The sequence below is a fragment of the Mobula hypostoma genome, chromosome 6 (assembly GCF_963921235.1).
Source record: "Mobula hypostoma chromosome 6, sMobHyp1.1, whole genome shotgun sequence".
Taxonomy (NCBI): domain Eukaryota; kingdom Metazoa; phylum Chordata; class Chondrichthyes; order Myliobatiformes; family Myliobatidae; genus Mobula; species Mobula hypostoma.
In genome coordinates, this window is record NC_086102.1 from 80,756,135 (window position 1) to 80,780,529 (window position 24,395).

Consider the following 24,395-nt stretch of genomic DNA (forward strand, 5'->3'; position numbering starts at 1 on the left):
ATCACAATTGATTTCATTTGGTTGCTTTGACACTGATCAACAGAAAAAGACTCATTCGTGTCAAAATGAAAGCAGGTTTCTAAAAAATGATCTAAATTAATACGAATATAAAACACAAAATAATTGATTGCACAAGTATTCAGCCCCCTTTAATATGACACACCAAATTGTCATTGGTGCAGACAATAGGTTTTAGAAGTTACACAACAGAGATCTGTTTTTGGAGACCTGTGTGCAGTAAAGGTTTCAATTGATTGTAAAAGAACAACTGCTCCAACTGCTGGTGAGTCAGTTTCCTGGCAAAATGAACACAATGAAGACAAAAGAACATTCCAAGCAACTCTGTGAAAAGGTTATTGAAAAGCACAAGTCAGGAGATGGATACAAGCAAGCTTCCAAGTCACTGGAGTACAGTAAATTCAATCATCGAGGAATGGAAAGAATATGGCACAACTGTAAATCTGTCTAGAGCAGGTAGTCTTCAAAAACTGAGTGTGCAAGAAGGAGACTGGTGAGGGAAGCCACCAAAGGACCTATGACAACTCTGAGGAGTTACATGCTTCATTGGCTGAGATGGGAGAGGCTGCATATACAACAACTGTTGACTGGGCTTGTGAAGGTAGAAGGTAAACTGAATGCAGCAAAATACAGTGCAGTCCTAGAGAAAAACCTGATACAGTCTGCAAGATAACTGCGACTTGGGAGAAGATTTGCTTTCCGGCAAGACAATGACCCCAAGCGTAGAGCCAAAGCTACCCAAGAATGACTTAAAAACAACAAAGTTAATGTCCTGGAGTAGCCAAGTCAGAGTCCAGATCTCAATCCAATTGGGACTTTGAGGCTGGACTTGAAAAGGACTGTTCACTCACGATTCCCATGCAATCTGATAGAGCTTGAGCAGTTTTGTAAAGAAGAATAGGGGAAAAAATTTGGTGTTCAGATGTGCACAGCTGATAGAGACCTATCCACACAGACCGGGGCTGTAATTGCTGCCAAAGGTGCATCTACTAAATACTGAAGGGGGTGAATACCTATGCAATCAATTATTTTGTGTTTTATATTTTAAACTTCCAAGGGGAGTGAATACTTTTTATAGGCACTGTAGCTGTTTCAAAGCTCCAATGACCCAGGTTCAGTGTTGATCTCCAGTTCTGTCTTTGTACAATTTATAAGTGGAATGCTGTTATAATTAGTACAAGTAGCTGAAAGTGACCAGGGCCAAACCTTCAGCTAGTTGTAATTTCTGTTGTTCGATGGATAGTTTAAGGAGCTGTAGCTCTTTTCCACAATAGTTTTGAGCTTTAAGTGTTTTTAATGTCTTGCAAACTGAAGCTGAGCAGTTTCAGGATTCAGTCTAAACAAAATATCTGCATTACTTCAATCCAATTTACTTTAATCCAATTTACTTTCCAAATTGATCCAGCAATAATAATCTGGTAACTTTGTTTGTGGCTGTTTCACAGTGATTTGACATGTTAGACAGCATGAAAGGGAACAAACCTTCAGTTAAGATTACTTGACAAGAAATTAAAACAATTTGTTTATAATGTGCATTGCAAAGGGTCTGACTGACTACAAAAGCCCTGAAATGTTATTTTTTTCTGGTGGAGTGTAGTAGCTTAGGTCTGTAGTAGTTCTAAATCTTTTCTCTGTAAAAATTTGCCTACCGAAGCAATAGGTCACAGCAGATGCCATCTCATTGGCTCTTCACACAACCCTGGAACATCTGGACAGCAAAGATTCATACATCAGGATGCTCTTCATTGATTACAGCTCAGCATTTAATACCATTATCCCTCAAAATTATCCAAGACCTAGGCCTCAATACCCCCTTATGCAATTGGATCCTGGATTTCCTCATTTGCAGACCCCAGTCAGTTTGGATTGGAGATTGTTGAAGAGATGATTTTGCCATCAGCAAAGGTGCACCACAGGGATGTGTGCTTAGACCCCTTCTCTACTCACTGTGTGGCTAAATACAGTTCTCAACACCATATGCAAGTTTGCTGATGTTGTGGGCCGTATCAAAGGTGGTGATGTGTCAGCATACAGGAGGGAGATTGAAATTTGGCTGTGTGGTGCCATAACAACCTCTCACTCAGTGTCAACAAGATAAAGGAACTGATTGTAAACATCGGAAGAAGGAGGTCCATGAGCCAGTACTCATTGGAGGATCAGAGGTGAAGAGGGTTAGTAACTCTAAATTCCTGTGAGTCACTATCTCAGAGGACCTGTCCTGGACACATCATATCAATGTAATTGTAAAGAAAGCACAACAGTACCTCTACTTCCTCAGGAGTCTGCAGAGATTTAGAATGACATCAAAAACCTTGACAAGCTTCTATAGATGTGCGCTGGAAAGTGTGGTGACTGGCTGCATTACAACCCGATATGGGATCACCAATACCTTTGAGTGGAAAATCCTACAAATGGTAGTACATCACGGGTAAAACCCTCCCAACCATTGAGCATATCTACATGAAACATTGCCATAGAAAAGCAACACCCAACGTCAAAGATCCTCACCACCCAGGCTATGCTGTTTTCTCGTTGCTGCCATCGGGTAGAAGGTACAAGTGCCTCAGGACTCACAGTTACTTCCCCTCAACCATCAGGCTCTTGAACAAAGGGGGATAGCTACACTTATTCTATTTTTGGTGTTCCCACAACTGATGGTCTCACTTTAAGGACCCTTCATATTATTATTTCATGCTCTCCTTAGTTCTTGCTGTTCATTTATATTTGCATTTGCACAGTTTGTTCATTAATCCTGTTTTATATTTACTATTCAATAGATTTGCTAAGTATTCCTGCAGGATAAAGAATTTCGGGGTTGTGTGTGGTGTCATCTATGTACTGTGATAGTAGGTTTTACTTTGTATTTGAATTTGACTTTGATGATGTGCCAATAAATAACCAAATACAGAGGATGTAATGCAAATAAGGGTGAGGAAGCACACAATAACTTCAGCTTGCTAATTTCAAGTGCATTATATCTATTTAGAACATTGTTTACTCATTTTAGTGGTTCCAGTTATAGTAAATCCCTCTAGTTTGCTAATATTCTATAGATAAACAACCACCTATCCTTAACTGGTTTGAGACTGTAGTCTTGGATACAGTGGGTTATTCTGAATTGGCAAAGCAAGTAAGTTCCATCAGCAATTTTTCTCAAGGCATATAGGAATGGGCAATAAATGGTGACACTGCCAGCAATACCCAAAAACTAAACAAATTGTGAAAATAAATTATTGTCTGAAAGTTTTTATCAAGCAATCTTAATTGTCATTTATTTCCATCAGTGGTCTTAACAATTTATAGATTTTGCCAAACAGGGTTATTTTGATTATTATATGAAAACACTTTATTATCTACTGACTGTTAACCACACAAATAAATAAATAAATTATAGTAACCAGACTAAATGCCAAAACTGTAGTGCCAATTTGCGCTTGCTGAAAAGAAGTATAGCACTTAACTGAATGTGGTGAGGTGGAGAAACATCATTGGGTCAAGGAAGGGGTGTATAACTGAAATATTTGAATTAATTTTCTGTGCTTACAGTATAATACCCCTTCAATATTGAATCTAAGAATTTTCAATATATTTTCTAGCCTGATTGTCAGTACTTTGATGTTGCATTTTCAATTTTGAAGTTCAACAAAACTACAGTCTTTGTAGGAATATTGAGTAATTTTATATTATATCAGATCTTTTCAATATTGTGAATTTTTAAACAATCTTCTTTAAATGCATAATTAAACTGAAAATTGATTGAATTAGCAGGCCAGGCAGCATCTGTAGGAAGAGGTACAGTCGACATTTCGGACCGAGACAGAAACGTCGACTGTACCTCTTCCTATAGATGCTGCCTGGCCTGCTGCAGTTCACCAGCAATTTTTATGTGTGTTGCTTGAAATTCCAGCATCTGCAGATTTCCTCGTGTTTGAGTGATTGAATTATCTGTGTTAAGCTGTGCATTTATCCAGCTGATTGGTAAGTCAATTTATCATTGTCACATGCAACGAAGTGCGGTAAAAAACATTGTTTTGCATGCCATCCATATAGATCATTACAACAGTGCATTGAGGTAGTAAAAGGGAAAACAATAACAATGCAGAATAGTGTTACAGTTATAGAGAAAGTGCAGTGAAGGCAGACAAAGTGCAATAGCTTATATACATAGATTGATTGTATGTCCATAAAGTGACACTAGGTACAGGAGTATCTGTACATAATGTGATTGACAGGTAATGATGAATAGTTGTTGGAGTGTGAAGGAGTTGGTTAGTGGGTGGAGGTGTTGATCAGCTTTATTGATTAGGGAAAGTAACTTTTTGAGTCTGGTGGTCCTGGCGTGGATCAGTTCACGAGCAGGGGGTTGGGATAGTTCATGATGTTCCTGCCCTTTTCTGGCATCTTTCTGTATATGCAGTACTTTGCAAAATTCTTAGGCACCCGAGATTTTTATATAAATTTTGTTTTAGATGTTTTTTTGTTTTCTGCATTAGTATGTTAGTAAAAAAAGAGCAAATTTTAGATTTCCAAACATTCATGTTCCAAAAAAATTAAATGTTACAGAGATTTTTTTTGTGTTTTGTTAAAGTAACATATTAAGTAACAGAACACTTTTCAAATGAAACTTGATTACTTTGTAGGTATACAGCCCAGTGCGTGATGAAACAAGATAACAAACACGTGTTAATGTTTAATGACAGAATGAGTTATATGAACTAAACTGATTAACTGGGCAACACACATCAAAGTTGCTGGTGAACGCAGCATGCCAGGCAGCATCTCTAGGAAGAGATACTGAAACAGAAATTGGTGTTGAAGGAATCAAACTGGGTGAAGGACAACCAAACTAAATGGTGATGGTGTGGCAGATGTGACATTTTAGCCTTCAAATCATCAATTCTTATACCATGGCAAGAGTGAGCATAGCAACAAGATACAAGATGGTTATCCTGCATCAGTAAGGTCTTTGCCAAGCAGAAATTTTGCAGCTCACAGGAGTTTCAAGACGTGCTATCCAAGCTCTTCTGAAGAAACAGAAAAAAGCAGACATGGTTGAGGACCAGAAATGCAATGGTCGGCCATGGAAGCTGAGTGCAGCAAATGAGAGATATATCAAACTGATCTCTTTCCTAGATCAGAAGAAATCCAACGCTGCTATCAGCTCTGGACTCACAGAAACCTCTGGAACCCAAGTACACCCCTCTGCAGTCCAGAGAAGTCTTGTCAGAAATGGTCTTCATGGAAGTGTTACTGACAAAAAGTCATTCCTCTGAAGTGGAAACAAAGCCAAGATACTCACCCATGTACAAAAACACTAGGGTGCTGAACGATGGCAGCAAGTGCTCTGGATTGACGAGTCAAAATTAGAAATACTTGGCTCAAACAGGAGGCAGCTTGTCGTAGAAGAGCTGGAGAGCGCTACATGGATAAGTGTTTGCAGCCAACAGTGAAGGTTCCCTTCAGGTTTGAGGCTGCATTTCTGCAGATGGAGTTGGTGATTTGGTCAGAATTAATAGAATATTCAATGATGAGAAGTACAAGTAAATTCTCATCCATCACACAATACCATTAGAGAGACACCTGATCAGTCCCAACTTCATTTTATAGCAGGACAATGACCCCCAAACACTTGGCCAAGGTCATAGAGAACTTTCTTCAGTGAAAAGAAAAAGGAATTCTGCAGCAGATGGTGTGTTGATTTCAGCATCATTGAGGCTCTCTGGGATTACCTGGAGAAACCAAGCAAGTGAGACAGACAAAGTCTGCAGAAGAACTGAGACAAGTTCTCCAAGATGCTTGAAACAACCTACCAGCTGATTTTCTTATAAAACTGCACAACAGTGTACATAAGAGAATTGATGAAGTTTTAAAGGCCAAATATTGATTTTAGTTTTTTACTGTCTACTGCATTTATAGTAATTTTTTGATATTTACAAACTTTATATATTTGTTTTAAAATTATTTTTGCTTCATAAAATATTTTTACATGTGCCTAAGACTTTTGCAGAGTACTGCATCCCCTTGATGGTGAGTAGGTTAGTGCCGGTGATACGTCGGAGCAGTTTTGTCTATGCGTTGTAGAGCCTTCCTGTCCTCTATGGTGCACTTTCCATACCATGCAGTGATGCAACTTGTTAGGATGTTCTCTACTGTACATATGTGGAATAACTTGAATATAGATGTGCTTGTTTTGGTGACTTCAGGTCTGATTGTTGGTGCTTGATTCCTACAGAAAACAGAGCTTAATTAGATTTTAATGTATTGCCATCAAAGCTGCAGAATGATAACATTCCTGTGACAAATGCCACATACCTTTGAGCATCCTCTGTGGGGTTGGTTAGAAGAGTGAAACAGAATCAAATGGTGGAAACTACATTTTGCAAAGTAATACTCCTGAAATACTTTGAAAGTTTGGGGTTCTAGAATGCTGCACTAAATTTGTGGTTTTTATACTTAAAAAAAAAAGTCCTACAGTCATATAGCATGCAAATGTCTTGTGGTACATTTGGATGTAAAGTACAAAATAAGACAGGCCATAACAGCCAGAAATGTGCTAATGACTACATGATCTGTGTTGATTTAGTGCCATTAGTTTATAGATGAACATGGAAAGATTTTCTGTTTTTTCTTTGTCATTGGAGCGTCTGATTGTTCAGCACACACTCTCACTCTGTACAGCAGTAAAATAGTCTAGATTTTGTGGTCAGGTGTCTGGAATGGAGCTATGGTTTTGACAGGTTTACTCATTGAATCACGTCCAATGCTGTCACAAAGTATTAACACTTCTTTTGTAGTGGCTGGACTATCTTATTAAATGCTCTCAGCAGGTGGTTGACATTGATCCTAAAGTACCTTTTTCACTTGACCTTTGTTATTCTTGTTTTTAAACCTAAATATTGATGAAGATTGTCATCTTCTCGAAGACTGTTTTGGGCTATCTAATGATTTGGCACTGCTGGAAGCAACCAAGGAAAATCAAGTGGGGAACTAAAGAAGTCATTCTGAATTTTCTTATAATGCTGAAAGTAGGTGGTGAGGCTTTTTGGCATTTTTGCATCATGCATAAAAATTGGCAAACCTATTTTGAATGCATCTACCTAAGGAATATTTTATTGGTATTCACATTTTGTGCCCTGTTTAAAGAAACATGAGCTGGTGGTAGACCTGAGGAGAGCTAAGGTACTGACGACCCCTGTTTCCATCCAGGGGGTCAGTGTGGACATGGTGGAGGATTACAAATACCTGGGGATACGAATTGACAATAAACTGGACTGGTCAAAGAACACTGAGGCTGTCTACAAGAAGGGTCAGAGCCGTCTCTATTTCCTGAGGAGACTGAGGTCCTTTAACATCTGCTGGACGATGCTGAGGATGTTCTATGAGTCTGTGGTGGCTAGTGCGATTATGTTTGCTGTTGTGTGCTGGGGCAGCAAGCTGAGGGTAGCAAACACCAACAGAATCAACAAACTCATTCGTAAGGCCAGTGATGTTGTGGGGATGGAACTGGACTCTCTGACAGTGGTGTCTGAAAAGAGGATGCTGTCCAAGTTGCATGCCATCTTGGACAGTGTCTTCTATCCACTACATAATGTACTGGTTGGGCACAGGAGTACATTCAGCCAGAGACTCATTCCACTGAGATGCAACACAGAGCGTCATAGGAAGTCATTCCTGCCTGTGGCCATCAAACTTTACAACTCCTCCCTTGGAGGGTCAGACACCTTGAGCCAATAGGCTAGTCCTGGACTTATTTCCTGGCATAATTTACATATTACTATTTAACTATTTATGGTTTTATTATTACTATTTAATTATTTATGGTGCAACTGTAACGAAAACCAATTTCCTCCGGGATCAATAAAGTATGACTATGACTATGAAAAGAAATGATGAATTAGAGAAAATGTGACTTTCACCCAGTTTTGTACTGATCACTATAAATGGTGGAAGAAGATTAGTTTTTGATTTTTTTTTGCATATTTTAAGGATTGCTTGTGCAATAGTTGCAAGTATAATTTATTTTGTATTAATTTAAGACAGTTGTTTAATTGATTGAATTCTATGCTGCTGTTAGCTTCAGAATTGGCAATGCCTCCATGTGTCTTTGTGCAAAGGGGAGACAGAGTCATGGAGCTGTACTTTGGGTCAACTTGCCCCTAAGGACTGTGCTAATCACATTTGCCTGTATTAAGCCAGCATTCTTCTCTTCCTTTCCTGTCTTAAGTACCTGTCCCAGTACCTTTTAAACATTGTAATTGTTTCTGCCTCTTTCACCTGTTCTAGCTGCTGATTCCATATAACCACCATCCTCTGTGTGGAAAAAGCTGCCCCTTAGGTCTCCTTTAGATTTCTCTGCACTCACCTTAAACTGTACTATCTAGTTTTAGACTATCTCACTCTGAGACAAAGCTCTTTTGACAATGATCATTATTCCCTCCACATAAAACTTTATTATGTCACCCCTCAGCCTCCTACAATCCAGTAAGAACAAGCCCAGTATATCCAATCTCTGCTTGTAACTAAAGCCCTCTGTTCCTGGTAACATTCTAGCAAATCCTTTCTGTCTCGCCCTTGTGGTAAATAGAATTGTGCAGAATAGTCTGTGCGACCTAACCAGTGTTTTATACAGACACAACATTTCAATTTAACTTTAAGACTCATTTTCTCAAAAATTTGAAAATGAGTCAAAGTTAAATTGAAATGTTGTGTCTGTGAAGCTGAACATGCCGAATGCCTTCCTTGCTACCATACCCACTGTGGTATCATTTTCAGGGAAATATGGTCTTGCACCCCACAGTCCCTTTGTATATCGAACTACCAAAATGCTATGTGGTTTACTGTAAATATCCTGCCAATATTTAACATTCCAAAATGTATTACCTTGTGTTTGCCTGGATTAAATTCCATCTACCATTGCTCTACTCAACTTTTCAGCTGAACTACTGTACGTCCTGCTGTATCCTCAGACATCTTTCTTTGTTATCTCTGACACCACCAATTTTCTGATCCTCATCATATATATATATTTTTTCTCAGTTTTTCAACATCTTTCAGATCCAGTGTGTGTTAGCCTTTGGACTGCCCTACTGCAGGGACACCTTGTCAAAAGCTTTAATTGTTTGTAAGTGAGTCTAATACTCAGGACTTTAAACACAAAATAATCTGCAGATGCTGGGGTCAAAGCAACACTCACAACAGCTGGAGAAACTCAGCAGGTCGGGCATCATCCATGGAAACTCAGTACTTTATATGGTTCCAATAATTTTAATATTGTAATTATATAATGTTTTGCAAAAATTTGAAAGCTTTTAACCATTTATTTTGCATTTAAAAATGTTTCAACTAGTAGATACTAATAAACATTTATCGAATGTAGCAAGCTTTTCATGCTGTTGTTTTCTGCCCAATGATTCTAGTCTGGCAAGTTTGAGAATATGACTGTATACTCTAACTTGTTACATTGCAAAAGTTCATATGTAAGCATACTCTTAAATAGTGATGCAGAATTATTAAATCCATTACAAATATTTGTTTCTCTCACCCTCAGTAAATCCTTATGAATTTCTTATGTCATTCCTATGATATTGGAATTAAATTGATGATTCACTTGCAAACATTACACATAGTGTATATCTCCATTGTCAGAACCATCTGCTTGTTTTACTCATATAAAAGCCCATTTCATTCTGGTACAGAATTGCTTAAAATGCTATTTTTTATTTTCACAGCTGAAAAAATTAGATCAAGACGATGTCAAGTGGCATTTAGTTACACTCCTCAGAATGATGATGAGCTAGAGCTGAAAATCGGTGAAATCATTGAAGTATTGGGTGAAGTAAGTATCTGTATATAAGTAATGACGGAAAATGATGAGTCACAACTTTACAGAAGAATAATTATATATCTAAAATACTTGTGCAGTTTGGCGGTTTCTCAAGTTTGGGAAGCTAGAATTATGGAGCAGAGAAACTTGAGGTCAGTTTCAAAAATCACTGAGAGCATGCAATAAAGTGTTGGGGGGGGAGGAAAAAACATTAATAGAATATTCAGGTGGTTTGGAATAGAAATGGATGGATGGTACTCAGCAGTGTAAAAATATTAAAGAGTTCTAGACTACTATATACAACTCTGGCCACTGCATCTCAGGAAGGTGATATTGTGGTTGGTGATTCAACAGAAGGGATTAAAGTACGAGGATAGTGATTTGATTGAGAGTGATGTAAGAATTTGATGGGTGAGTAAGAATTATAGGGATCTTAACAAAATGATGTAATAACCTTCAAAGTTCAAAGTAAATTTATTACCAACATACATATATGTCACCAAATACAACAGTGAGATTCATTTTTTCTTGCAGGCATACTCAATAAATCTTTAGAATAATAACCGTAGCAGAATTAGATTATGAAGACACGCAGTCCTCTTTTATTGTCATTAAGAAATTAAGAAATGATGGGAGACTTCCGGTAGAGCTCATGGAGTGAAGTCGTGTTCTTGACTCGCTCCATTACCTCTGAGTTTTTTTTCCTATGATCAGCTATATTTAACTAACCATTAAGGCATCGACTTTTACAATAATCTGAAATAAATTGGGCTTTTTGATATTTGGATGCTTTTAAGGTCTGCTATGTCTAAGAACGGAAAAAATGGGAAAGACGGCAAACTTCCGGTTAGACCGAAAGGTACCGATCTCCCTCCGACTGAACCACCTTTGACTCTGAAAGCTATATCGGATCTAATTCAAAGGAAAATTTCAACCTCTATAAAGGAGCTGATTCGTGCGGAAATTTCAATTAATTTCCAGAAAATTGCCGATTCAATCGATAAAATGCAAACATCTATCACGGAACATCAGTCGGCTATATCTAATCTTCAAAAATCCACGCAACAAAATGAACTCAAGATGGAGAAAATTGAAGAAACAATTACTACAATGAAGAAAAAACTTGACTTTCTGACTTTCAAAAACTCTGACTTAGAATCCAAAATGCGACGGCAGAATATTCGAATTATTGGTGTTCGTGAAGCTGCTGAATCTGACAACTCTATAAAGTTTTTCTCTCAACTTTTAAAAGATGCATTTCCTACTGTATTTCCTGACCAACCACCGTTATTGGATCGGGCTCACAGAGTTCCATCATATTCGTCTAAGTCAGATAAACCTCAGCATGTCATTTTACGTTTTCATTACTTTCAAGACAAGGAGAAACTGCTTCGATTTGTTCGATCTAAAGGTTACATTGATTTTTTGGATCTCCAGTTCCGGTTCGTGGAGGACTTCAGCAAACAGATTCGGAATCAACGGGTTCGTTACAGATCTGTGATGTCGGAACTCTACAAGATGGATTTAAAACCAGCGCTGCTTTACCCAGCGCGTTTAAGGATCCGCACGCCTGACGGAGCTTCCCGTTTTTTTTGATCGGGTGCCCAGAGTTATCTGGATCAATTTTCACCAACATGTTAATCGTAATTTTTAACTATCTGTTTGATCGGAGGTTGTGAATCTGTTGGGTTTAATTTTTGTTTGTTTTATATGGGCAGAAAAGTTTATTTTTGATTAATTAATATGGTTGCCAAACTTTCTTTCTAACTGCGTCATTCCTTTCTTTTTCCCTGGGGATTATGGGTGGTTATTCCCTTAGTATCACTTTGCGTATTTCCTCTGAGGCCTTCAATTTCGTAGTCTTTAAATGTACTTTTTTTTGTAGGTTTTCCTAACTAGTTTATATTAATAATTTCGTTTCTTTTTTTTTGGTTAATCATAGGGTCTGTGGTCTGTTACGGTTTTCTTTATATTTTCAGGCTTTTTCTCTGTTTTACATTGTGCTTGTCTTAATTGATTTACCTTTTTTTTATTCTTCTACTGTTTTATAACTAGCCGATCTTTTTTATATTTACACTTTTTTTAGTGAGCGTCTATCCGAAGTCTGGGGGTAGTTTTAGTGCTTGCTTCTTTCTGGCGGGTCTGCTTTAGATTTAGCCTTGGGGTCATGGGGTGGGGCTGGTGAGAGGGGCTTCACGTTTTAGTTTTTTTCTTCTTGGGCTACTTACATTACTGAAGTATTGGTTGCGTTCTCCTTACAGTTATCTCTGGTTTGTTCTGCTCCCTTTCCGGGTTCGTGGGTCGAACCTATCGTCAATCCTTTTTTTTGCGGGTTGACTTTAGGGTTTATGGAGTCTATTATTAATTTTGTCTCCTGGAATACTAATGGTCTTAATCATCCTATTAAAAGGAAAAAAGTTTTTAAAGTATTCCGGAGACTTAAAGCACATGTTCTATTTTTACAAGAGACCCATGTGCGGAGGGGAGACAGACTACGTTTTTTTAAATTCTGGAAGGGCCAACAGTTTCATTCGAACTCTAACGCTAAGATTCGAGGCGTCTCTATTTTTATAGACTCCTCAGTTACTTTTGTACAACATGATATTATCTCTGATCGGAATGGTAGATTTCTACTGGTTAATGGTCTACTATTTAATAAAAAGGTAGTTTTGGTCAATGTTTATGCACCCAATATGGACTGTCTGGAATTTTATAAATCATTATTTAATCGGTTCCCGAATTTGAATGAGTTTTCATTGATCTGGGGTGGAGATCTTAATACTTGCTTATCCCCAGTTTTGGACAGTTCGACTCCTTTACGGATTTTACCCAATAAATCTGCAACTTTGATTAACTCATTCCTCTCTGATTCTGGGTCGATGGACATCTGGCGTTTTTTGCATCCTCAGGAAAAAGATTTTTCTTTTTTTTCACATGTTCACCATTCCTATTCAAGAATTGATTACTTCTTTATTGACTCTCGGCTTATCTCTTCAGTGATTAAATGTGATTACGACTCTATAACCATTTCGGATCATGCTCCACTTAAGCTTTCTATTAAAATTCAGGTCAACGCACAAAATAATAGACAATGGCGTTTTAATTCGTTGTTGCTTCAGGACTCGGATTTTGTTAACTTTATGAATGAACAGATTGATTTTTTTTTACAATCAACTATACAGAGGATATTTCTGTGAACATTCTTTGGGATACTTTTAAAGCTTATATTCGTGGTTAGATTATCTCGTATTCTGCTGCTTTGAGGAAGAAGCTGAAGCAGGAGGAGCTGGTCATTGTAGACAAGATTAAGGAAATTGATAAGAAATATGTTACAGCTCCCTCTGAGGAGTTATATAAACAAAGAACTGAACTTCAAATGGAACATAGTTTATTACTTTTGTCTTCGATTGTAAACCAATTAAAGAAAACAAGAAGTGAATTTTATGTACACAGTGACAAAGTTGGCAAATTGTTGGCTAACCAATTGAAGTCTAATTATTCAAAATCTCAAATTAATCAGATTTATAATCAAAATGATCGATTGATATTTGATCATGCGGAGATTAATCAAACCTTCTTTGATTTTTATTCTTCCTTATATCAATCTGAGTCTTTACGAGACTCTAAATATATGAATGACTTTTTAGATAACCTAGATTTCCCTGAGATTTCACAGGATATGTCTTCTATGCTAGATACTCCCATTACCACTGATGAGATTAAGAATGTTATTTCCTCTATGAACCTGGGGAAAGCTCCTGGCCTTGATGGGTTTACCGTGGAATTTTATAGGTTTTTTGCACCTTCATTAATCCCTTGGTTCGGTAGGGTTTTCGAGGCTTCATTAAAACTTGGTAAACTTCCCGAATCCTTTTATAGAGCGTCAATCTCTCTAATATTAAAGAAGGATAAAGATCCTGCTCAATGTGCATCTTATAGACCAATATCTTTATTAAATATTGATTCTAAAATTTTTTCTAAATTATTAGCAAACAGATTAGAAAAAGTTCTCCCTTTTATTATTTCGGAAGACCAAACGGGTTTTATTAAAGGTCGTTTCTCTTTCTATAACATTCGCACACTGTTAAATATTGTTTATACTCCCTCACAAAATGTTCCTGAGTGTGTTATCTCTTTAGATGCTGAAAAAGCCTTTGATAGAGTAGAATGGCCTTACTTATTTAAGGTGCTTGAAATGTTTAATTTTAGCTCGATATTTATATCTTGGATCAAACTGTTATATCATTCTCCTATGGCCTCAGTCCGTACTAACTCTTTAAGCTCACCTTTTTTTCCTCTCTTTCGAGGTACTCGACAAGGTTGTCCTCTTAGTCCTTTATTATTTGATATTGCATTAGAACCTCTTGCAATTGCCATTCGAGAATCTCCAAATATTATTGAGATAACTCGGGGCTTAAAGTCCCATAAAATATCACTCTATGCTGATGACTTACTTTTATATATTTCTAATCCTCAAAAATCTATCCCTGCTGCTTTAGATTTATTAGCACAATTCAGTCTTTTTTCAGGTTATAAATTAAATCTTAGTAAGAGTGAACTTTTTCCGATTAATAAACAACTTCCCTTGTATCATAACTTTCCGTTTAAATTGATTAATAATTATTTCTCATATCTTGGGATTAAAATTACTTATAAACACAAAGATTTATTTAAGACTAATTTTTTACCCTTAATTGATCATATTACTCAACTTTCATCTAAATGGTTTCCATTATATTTAACTTTGATTGGTCGTATTAATGCAGTTAAGATTTTTATTCTGCCAAAATTTTTATATATATTTCAGGCATTACCGATTTTTGTTCCAAAATCTTTTTTTGATAAAGTTGACTCTAAAATTTCTTCATTTATTTGGCAAAATAAAAATCCGAGACTGGGTAAAATACATTTACAGAAAGCTAAGAGAGATGGAGGTTTAGCATTACCTAACTTTAGATTCTATTATTGGGCAATTAATATTCGACATATGAAATTTTGGTTACCTGACCAAGTTACACTATCCATCCCTAAATGGGTAGTATTGGAATTACAATCTGCTCAGGGCTATGCACTTGGCTCTATTTTAGGTTCCTCTCTTCCTTTCGATTTGAAACGCCTCAAACTGGTTTCTAACCTGATAGTTAAATATACCTTACGTATTTGGTTTCAATTCAGAAAACTTTTCGATCTTAACCAATTTGTGCTAGCGATCCCTATTTTAGGTAACATACTTTTTCCTCCCTCTTTTACGGATGGTGCGTTTCAAATTTGGAAGACTAAGGGTTCCAAACCATAAGACTCATGGTTTTTGGATTTATTTTTAGATGGTTCCCTTGAACAATTATCTAATAAATATTTACCAAGAAATTTCCTAAGTACTATACTTTCTTCCTTTCCAATGCTTCCTCCTACATATATTTTAGATACTATAATTAATCTTAATCCATGTCAGAAAGATGCAACGGCTATTATTTATAATATTATTATGAAACTAGGAAAGCTCCATTTGATAAGATTAGGTCAGATTGGGAACAAGAATTGGGTTCTATTATTTCCGTGGATGACTGGGGGCAGATTTTACAATTAGTCAATACTTCCTCTATCTGTGATAAACATTCCATAATTCAATTTAAAGTTGTTCATAGAGCACATATGTCCAAAGATAAATTAGCTCGTTTTTATTCTCATATTAATCCATTTTGTGATAGATGTCCGGGGCAGATAGCTTCCTTAACTCATATGTTTTGGTCTTCTCCTACTCTGGAAACTTTTTGGAGAGACATTTTTAATATTATCTCAAAGGTATTGAATATAGATATCTCTCCTCACCCTATTACTGCTATCTTTGGATTACCTAAAATTTCCAGTAATCTTTCCCCTTCAGCCCGTAGAATGATTGCATTTCTTACTTTAATGGCGAAAAGATGTATCTTACAACATTGGAAAGAGCCTAATGCTCCAACTACCTTTTTTTGGTTCTCCCAGACGATATTATGCTTAAATTTGGAGAAAATTAGAAGTAATCTTTATGATTCCTCATTTAAGTTTGAACAGACCTGGAGATCTTTTATTCAATATTTTCATTTAATGTAATTTTTTTTTCTCTTTCGTTTCATATTTATATTCCCTTCTTGCTTTTTTTTAACTGTTTTTAATGGAGGTTGGGTTTGAGGACGTGATTTTAAATTTTTTAGCTCTACCTATTTCCAAGTTAGCCCTTTGCTTTGCTTTTAGTTTAGTTGCATGGTGGGTTTTTTTTGGGGTTTTTTTTCCTTTTCTCTATTGATATATATATACAATTAGTATACTATTATTTTACGTTATTATTTTATGTTTAAATTGCACTGTTTGTATCAATTTTTTCGGTATTAATATCTCCTGTAATTTCTAACAGTGTATTAGTGCTTATATGGTTTACCTTTTGTATACTTATTTAATAAAAAGATTTAAAAAGAAAAGAAATGATACAATATTTCCTCCGGTGTGATATCACAAAACACAGGATAAACCAAGACTGAAAAAACTAACAAAACCACATAATTATAACATATAGTTACAACAGTGCAACAATATCATAACTTGATGAAGAACAGGCCATGGCACAGTAAAAAGTTCAAAGTCTCTCAAATGTCCCACATCTCACGCAGACGGGAGAAGGAAGAAAACTCTCCCTGCCATGCCCAACCACAGTCCAACTCTGAGTCATTCGAAAACTTCGAGCCTCCGATCTGCTCTCCGACATCGAGTACTGAGCACCATCTCTATCCGACCGATTCAACCTCAATCTCGGTCGCCAGCAGCAGGCAAAGCCGGGGATTTTGAGGCCTACCCTCCAGAAGATTTCTCGATCACGCAGTAACAACGGCAGCGAACTGGCGTTTCAGAAATTTCTCCAGATGTTCCTCTGTGCTTTCACGTCTGTCTCCATCAAATCAGAATAGTCCCGGCCCCTATTTAACGGATACGATACCATTTTTCACTGGAGGGCTGTGCGCACGCGGCGTGCTGCTATCTCATCCTCCCGCCATTAATGAAAGATTGCCCAACTTGGGCATCTAACCAGAGTGCAGAAGACAACACACTGTACAAATACAAAGAAAGAAATGATAATAAATAAACAATAAATATTGAGAAATATGACAAGTCCTTAAAAGTGAGTCCATAGGTTGTGGGAACATTTCAGTAATAGGGCGAGTGAAGTTATCGCCTTTGGTTCAAGAGCCTAATGGTTGAGGGAGTAGTAACCGTTCCAGAACCTGGTGGTGTGAGTCCTGAGGCTCCTGTACCACTTTCCTGATGGCAGGAGCAAGAAGCGAGCATGCTCTGGGTGGTGGGGGTCCCTGATGATAGATGCTGCTTTCCTGCAACAGCATTTCATGTAGATATGCTCAATGATGGACAGAGCTTTACCCATGATGGACTAGACTATATCCACTACTTTTTGTAGGATTTTCTGTTCAAGGACATTGGTGTTTCCATACCAGGCTGTGATGCAGCCAGTCAGTACACTCTCCACTAGAAGTCTGTTGAAGTTTTAGACGTCATGCTGAATCTCTGCAAACTTCTAAAGAAGTAGAGGTGTTGCCATGCTTTCTTCTTAATTGCACCTACATGCTGAGCCCAGGACAGGTCCTCTGAAATAAGACCGATGAATTTAAAGCTGCTCACCCTGTCCACCTTTGATCCTTCAATGAGGATCAGAGGTGAAGCATTTAATAAAAACTAGAGCATTTTTGCAGCCTCTCCGAACTGAGTTGCGGGCAATTCACTGCTGCAAGAGCACCAGCCAAGGACAGATACTGGTATGGCAACATATGGTGGTGAGGGCAGGGATTCGTGCCATGTTCCTGCATATTGTGGTTCCCAGTACCACAATATGCAGACTGAATGTTTGTCTTTATTAATGTTCTGCAGAATTATATACTGTACCTGTGAGTGTTTTGACTAGAGACTCAAGAGTACTCTAATGAATTGGAATTCTGTGAGGTAGTGCTAAGTGAGGTGTGTTGTGCATTTAATGTTTCAGTACTATTGTAAATATATTTGATAAAGCATTCTTTGTTTACATAATTTATTACGGGTTATATGTTAAAGTACGTGAATGGCATATGTCATTACGCCATCACATCATAAGTGCACACCTCACTAAAGTTTTGTTGGTCTCCCTGTGTTTTTCTTTTGATCAGATTTTTGGAGTTGCAAAATATAACAGGGTGTGTATGCGTTTCACGCCATCTATAATGTCATTGGATGGTGTTGCTCACTCTGCCCTGACAAATTAAGATAGGAAAAGCATACCTAAAATTACAGGATTATGCTTAGAGGTTTCATACACAACTAACTACTGTCTAAAGATCAGCTTAAAGCTCTGCAATGGGTATGAACGGTGTTAGGCAGTTAATCAGCTGATAGAAAATGCGATTCTGTGAAAACGCCAATGATGGTGGAGATGAGCATAAGTGAAAAGGGAGTGACTATATAATCAGTAGTATCTTTCAGCTGGAAGTGCTTAGTTTCTTTGTCTTAATCCAATATCACAGAAGTTTGTTTTTAGCCCATATAATTTGCTTCACTGAAACTGAAAAATGCTTGAGTACCTACTGCAGATATGCCTGTGTTTGTTGTGCAATGAAACATCTCAGCTTAGAGTTGAATACTTGGGTTACAAAATTAGTCATAATTCCAGATGAAGTTTTCCCAATAAAGCATAAACATTGGCAAGTGTCAGTTGAAAGTGAGAAAACTTCTAGGTATATCTGGTGCACAAAAATCGAGACAAATCCCATCTAAGTTATTATGACCTTCAACCATTAGCAAAGTGTTGGATAATATTTCCATCAATACTGCCAAGTTGCACTTGGTAACAACCTTCACATTTGCTTTCCACTTTGATTGTTCAATCAGAGTCCTCTTTACAGCACTATTCCAGACGTGAACAATGAAGCTGAATTTCAGAGGTAGAGTAAGTAGGTTAAGAAGGCAATCCATTGCTGTCTTGAAGTCATGGTCACTTACTTGGTTCAGTTTTCATCAGCAGCTTTATCAGAAACTTTCTTCCATCACAAGGTCAGAAGTAGGACATCTTCTTGGGTTTATACAATGTTAAACTTACTGGCAACTCATTATATAATGAAGTGCTCTGTAAGGAAGCTTCCACAGATTTCTGGACAGCAGTGTGTTTGCAAGCTTCTGTATGCTGTCTAATTCTGTAAAAGTTTTATAAAATATGCCATTTAACCTCAGTGCTCATTTTAGCTTGCATTGTATACTGGTGTATCACACAGATCACAGGTGCTGATCTGAAAGTGACTTGCAAGCGAATGTTGCCCTGGATTATAATATTATTTTCTCATATTACTGGAAAAGCTGTTGTGTAACTCATGGAATATAGGATTGGTTATTTTTAAGATGGATTTCAGAATCCATTCTCACCTACATAACGTAACAACTCCTCATTCATCACAAGGATTTATTGTATTTTCTAACACTTTGTTTTTTAGCTCTGTGAAATATTTATACCTCTTTTATCACATAGCCTAATGAGATCTTTGTCATCTTTCAATCTTTATGAAGACTGGACCAAAAGAAATGTGATTGACTCTGAGATGCATGGTAATCCACTTCCAACCACTCTATCAAAGCAAAATGAAATTTGGATGTGCCACTCAGACTTTGTTACTGCAGTGGAGTAACCCAACCCAAACAATCCCGCAATATCCTCTTCGTGAGTGTTGGGTGACATTTGCAAAAATGATTCAGAATCAGAATCAGATATATTATCGCTGACATATGACCTGAAAATTGTTATTTTGCGACAGCAGCATCTATAAATTTTAAGTAAATAATGCCAAAAAAAAGGAATAATGCTGTAATGTTCAGAAATCTGATGCTGAAGGGGAAGATCTGTTCTTAAGTCATTGACTGTGTGTCTTCAGGGGGGTGTGGTGATGTTAATGATTAGAAGACATGCCTCAGATGCCGAGGGTCCTTAATGATGGATGCTGCCTTCTTGAAGCACTATGTCTTGAAGAGTCCTTGATGGTCAGAGAGGGTTCTGCTGGCTGAATCTATAACTTTTGCAGCCTCTTTTGACCCTCTGTATTGGAGGCTTCATACTAGGCTGTGATGCAATCAGTCTGAATGCTCTCACTTGTACATCTATAGAAATTTGCAAGTTTTTGGTGACATACCAAAACTCCTCAAACTCCTAACAAAGTAGAGCTGCAGCCATGCCTTCTTCATGATTACATTGACATATCTCCAGGGTTAATCAAGTGAAAGTTTTGTATAATCACATAGAATTGTACCTTTTAAGTGAAGTCTCATCTACCAACAAAACAAGCCCACGAGAGGTGAAGTTTATGGTTCTACACAATCAAGCAGCATAGATCCAATTATTTCAAAATAATGATTGTGGACACCTGAAATGCCTTGGCAACAATTCATACATGAGGATGGAACTGACCTGATTATCATTTGCCACCCTTTCTATGCTGAATAATTATTATTCCATGCCAATCACCATCTGGAAGAAGCATCTAAGGAAGTTATTGTAGGTGAGGGACCATATAAATCACTTGATATTGGCTTGTAGATTTACTGTTGATTGTGCCAGTTGAGTGTTGGAAATTTTGGTCTAGAAAAAATAACTATCAGGAATGAGAAATCTTCCTCTCTTCTCACTAGTGCTCGTTTCATATATATTAAGTACCTGTTTGTGGGATCGGCTAACCAGTCTATGTGAAGAACAAGTCCGATTTTCCATTGAAAATACCTTTCATCACATTGTAAATGACAAATGTGCTATTAACGTGCAACTGCTGAGTTTTAGGGGTAATGGTGTAACAGTCTGCAAGGTTACAGATTCTGATAGAATATAGTTTTGCTGCTGTTGATAATTCAGAGCATATTTTCACTGAGTTTTGAACTGTTCTGAAACTGTTCCCTTTAGCACTGTTATTGATACACATCATGATGGAAGGTGATGGTGTGAAAAAGGGACTTTGTTTAGAGTCATAGAACAAAGTGCAAAACCTCACCCTTGTCTGCATTAAATTCCATCCGCCATTCTCAGCCCATTTTTCCAGCTGTTTCAGATCCTACTGTAATCTTTGGTAGTCTTCCTTGCTGTCTTCCTCAAATGTCCACAACACGCCCAATCTTGGTGTCATCCGCAAATTTGCTGATCCAGCTTAACACGTTATCATCCATATTATTGATTATAGATGACAAACAATAATGGACCCAGCACTGATCGCTGCAGCACACCACTAGTCACAGGCCTCCAGTCAAAGAGGCAACCATCTACAATCACTGTCTGGGTTCTGCTGCGAAGCCAATGTCTAATCCAATTTATTAGCTCATCTTGTATGCCAAATACTGAACTTTCTTGACCAATGTCCAATGTAGGACCTTGTCAAAGACCTTGATAAAGTCCATGTAGACAACGTCCATTAAAATCATCAACTTTCCTGGTTACTTCCTTGAAAGACTGTATAAGATTGGTTAGATACGACTTAGTATGCACAAAGCCAGGTTGACTAACCCTAATCAGTCCCTGTCTATCCAAATACTTGTATATCCAGTCCCTTAGAATACCTTCCAATAACTTTTTCACTACTGATATCAGGCTCACTGGACTCTAATTTTTTGGCTTAATTTGAGAGCCATTTTTAAACAACAGAACAACATTAGCTATCCTCTAATCCCCTGGCATCTCACAGTGGCTAAGGATATCTTAAATATCTTTGCTAGGGCCCATGCAGTTCTTGCACTAGCCTCCCACAGGGTCTGAGAGAAGACATTATCAGGCCTTGGGGATTTACCCACCCTAATTTGACTCAAGGCATTAAATACCTCCTTTTCTGTAATCTGTATGGAGTCCATGATCTCGCCTCTGCATTGCCTCACATCTGTAGAATTTGTGTCTATCTCCCTATTAAATATAGATGCAAAAAATCCATTTAAGAAATCCTCCGAGGGAGGACTTCCGGGTCATCAAGGGAATGGCGGCGTAAGGAAAAGGTCTCTCGACAAAAAAGAAGGTAAACTGCCCTAAAATCGAATTTAGACAAATACTTAATATTGCATAACTATATTAATAAAAGGGGCAAGGATGATGTCTAAGAACAAGAATAAAAAGTCTGCTTCGAAGGCTGATAAACATAAAGAGATGCAGCAAGGCAAAGGGCCTAGCTCTCCCACGGCAAGCCAGGACGGAGATAATGAGGGGGAATCGGTGACTCTGTCTTTGATTCTCGGAGAGATTCGCGAGTTCCGACAAAATAACAGCAAACAGCTGGAAGATATTAAAGGAGAAATAGTAAAAACTAACTCACGGATAGATGAAGCCGAAGCGAGGATTGTTGGAATTGAAGAGAAGCTACAAAATGCCGAGGAAGTGATAGCAGAAATGCTGAAGCTACAAGACCAACTCCAGTGGAAACTAATAGATCAAGGCGGCCGCTCGAGAAGGGAAAATGTGAGGATCTACGGAGTTCCCGAAGGAACCGAAGGTAAACCCGGATTGATGATTCCCTTCGTGGAGAAGCTGCTTAGAGAGAACCTTAATATACCGGCCGCAAAAGACCTACAGATAGAAAGGGCTCACCGCGCGTTGGCACCACAGCCTCCGGCAGGCACCCAGCCCAGATCGATTCTGATCAGATTTCTCAGTTACAGAACGAAGGAAGAGGTGCTTAAAAGAGCATGGCAAAAGAAGGGTTTCATGTGGAACAACTGTAAAATCAGCTTAGACCACGACTATGCACCGGGGATTCTTGCCAGACGGAAGGAATATACGGAAACACGGAGAGTCCTGAAGGAAAACAACATCAGATTCCAGACCCTGTATCCAGCTCAGCTGAGAGTCTTTTACGACGAAGGAACAAAAACTTACGCTACGGTGGAGGAGGCAACGTCGGACCTGGCGGACCGGGGACTACCTATTAAAGTTATCACCCAACTGGAGTCGCTACTGGAGAGGATTCGGCAGAAGTCGTGGCAGTTAGTGGGGTGAGGACGCTCCACTCGAACCAGAGTGTCAAACTACAAGGAAAAGCTGCAAATATTCAGACGCGAATGTACAGAGAATACAGATTAATTAAGAGAAATGACTGAAAAGAGTAAATTGGACTTAAAAGTAAAATGAAAACTGGGAACTGAAAATAATCTAGGCGGAATAACTTGAATGATAGCAATATGGTCGAGACATAAATAGGAGAAAATTCTCTATGATTATTCAAACTGCTGAGGGCCCTCTAACACAGGGTGAAGATAGAGGTTATCCCTCTGAACTGAGGTGGGTCGGTGCTCAGGCCTCACTGTGGGAAGTCGGGGAAAATTTTCAAATGTTATACGTTCAGAAATGTCTAGGGTGTGGTTATATGTCTTGGTTTACTGTTGAGAAGGGATTGCTTACTGTTTGGTTAGAAAAGGAGAGTGCTTTTTTTCTACTAGAGAAAAATGCAAACTGAATTGGTAAAAATAATTTCCTATAATGTTAATGGGGTTTTGAATCCAATTAAAAGAAATAAGATTATGTCTAAATTGAAAAAAGAGAGGGCACAAATAGCTTTCCTCCAGGAAGCATATATGAGCCAATCTGAACATGGAAAATTAAAAAGAATGGGCTTTAAGCATGTATTTTATTCATCATATAAATTGAGTCACAAAAGAGGGGTAGCTACTTTAATATCAAGTACTCTTAATTATGAACATATTTCAGAGACTAGAGACAAAGAAGGACGGTTTGTAAAAATCACAGGAAGAATAGAAGGTACAGAAATAACATTGCTGAATGTTTATGCTCCTCCAGGTAGTGAATGGTCATTTTATAGACACATTTTTGACCTAATAGTCAGTTCTCGAGGGGTAGTAATTTGTGGAGGGGATTTTAATATTAGATTAAATCCTATATTAGATTCTTCAAGAATAGTTACTCAGAATAAACCTCTGACTTGGAAAGTGAATTCATTGATGGAGGAGTTGGGAATTATAGATGTCTGGAGGGAATTACACCCTACTAGTAAAGATTATACATATTACTCTTTCCCTCATTCAGCCTATTCAAGGATAGACTATTTCTTTATCTTTAATACAGATAGACTCAGGATAAAAAACTGTAATATTGCAACAATTGATCTGTCGGATCATAGCCCAGTCTCTATGTCTCTAATCCTGGAAAGGAAAATGAGGAAAACACTATGGAGGCTAAACTCACATATACTTAATAACCCAAATGTAATATCTAGACCTTAATGACACGGGAGAAACATCACCAGTGATTTTATGGGATACATTGAAAGCTGTACTGAGAGGGAAAATTATTTCCATTACTACTCACATGAAAAAAATCAATGCACAAAAATTAGCAGACCTTCAAGGAAAATTAAAACAACTTCAAGTTGGAGATAGCAACAAAAGTAATTCAAATCGAAAACAGGAAATTAGGAAATTGCAAAGTGAAATTGATGATATTTATACGTTGGAAACTCAAAGAAATTTTCTTTACCTGAGACAAAAGAATTATGAAGTAGGAGGTAAATCAGCTAGA

The 24,395-nt window shown here is 37.6% G+C and overlaps 1 protein-coding gene across 2 annotated transcripts in view; it reads left to right on the forward strand.

The window, feature by feature from the left end:
- sh3kbp1 (SH3-domain kinase binding protein 1) overlaps positions 1–24,395 on the forward strand; it is a 267,662-nt gene that overhangs the window by 113,548 nt on the left and 129,719 nt on the right. For both annotated transcript variants that reach the window (XM_063051077.1, XM_063051078.1), the window contains exon 4: positions 9,747–9,853. In XM_063051077.1, coding sequence (XP_062907147.1) covers positions 9,747–9,853 — 107 coding nt within the window. The remainder of the gene's footprint in view (positions 1–9,746; positions 9,854–24,395) is intronic.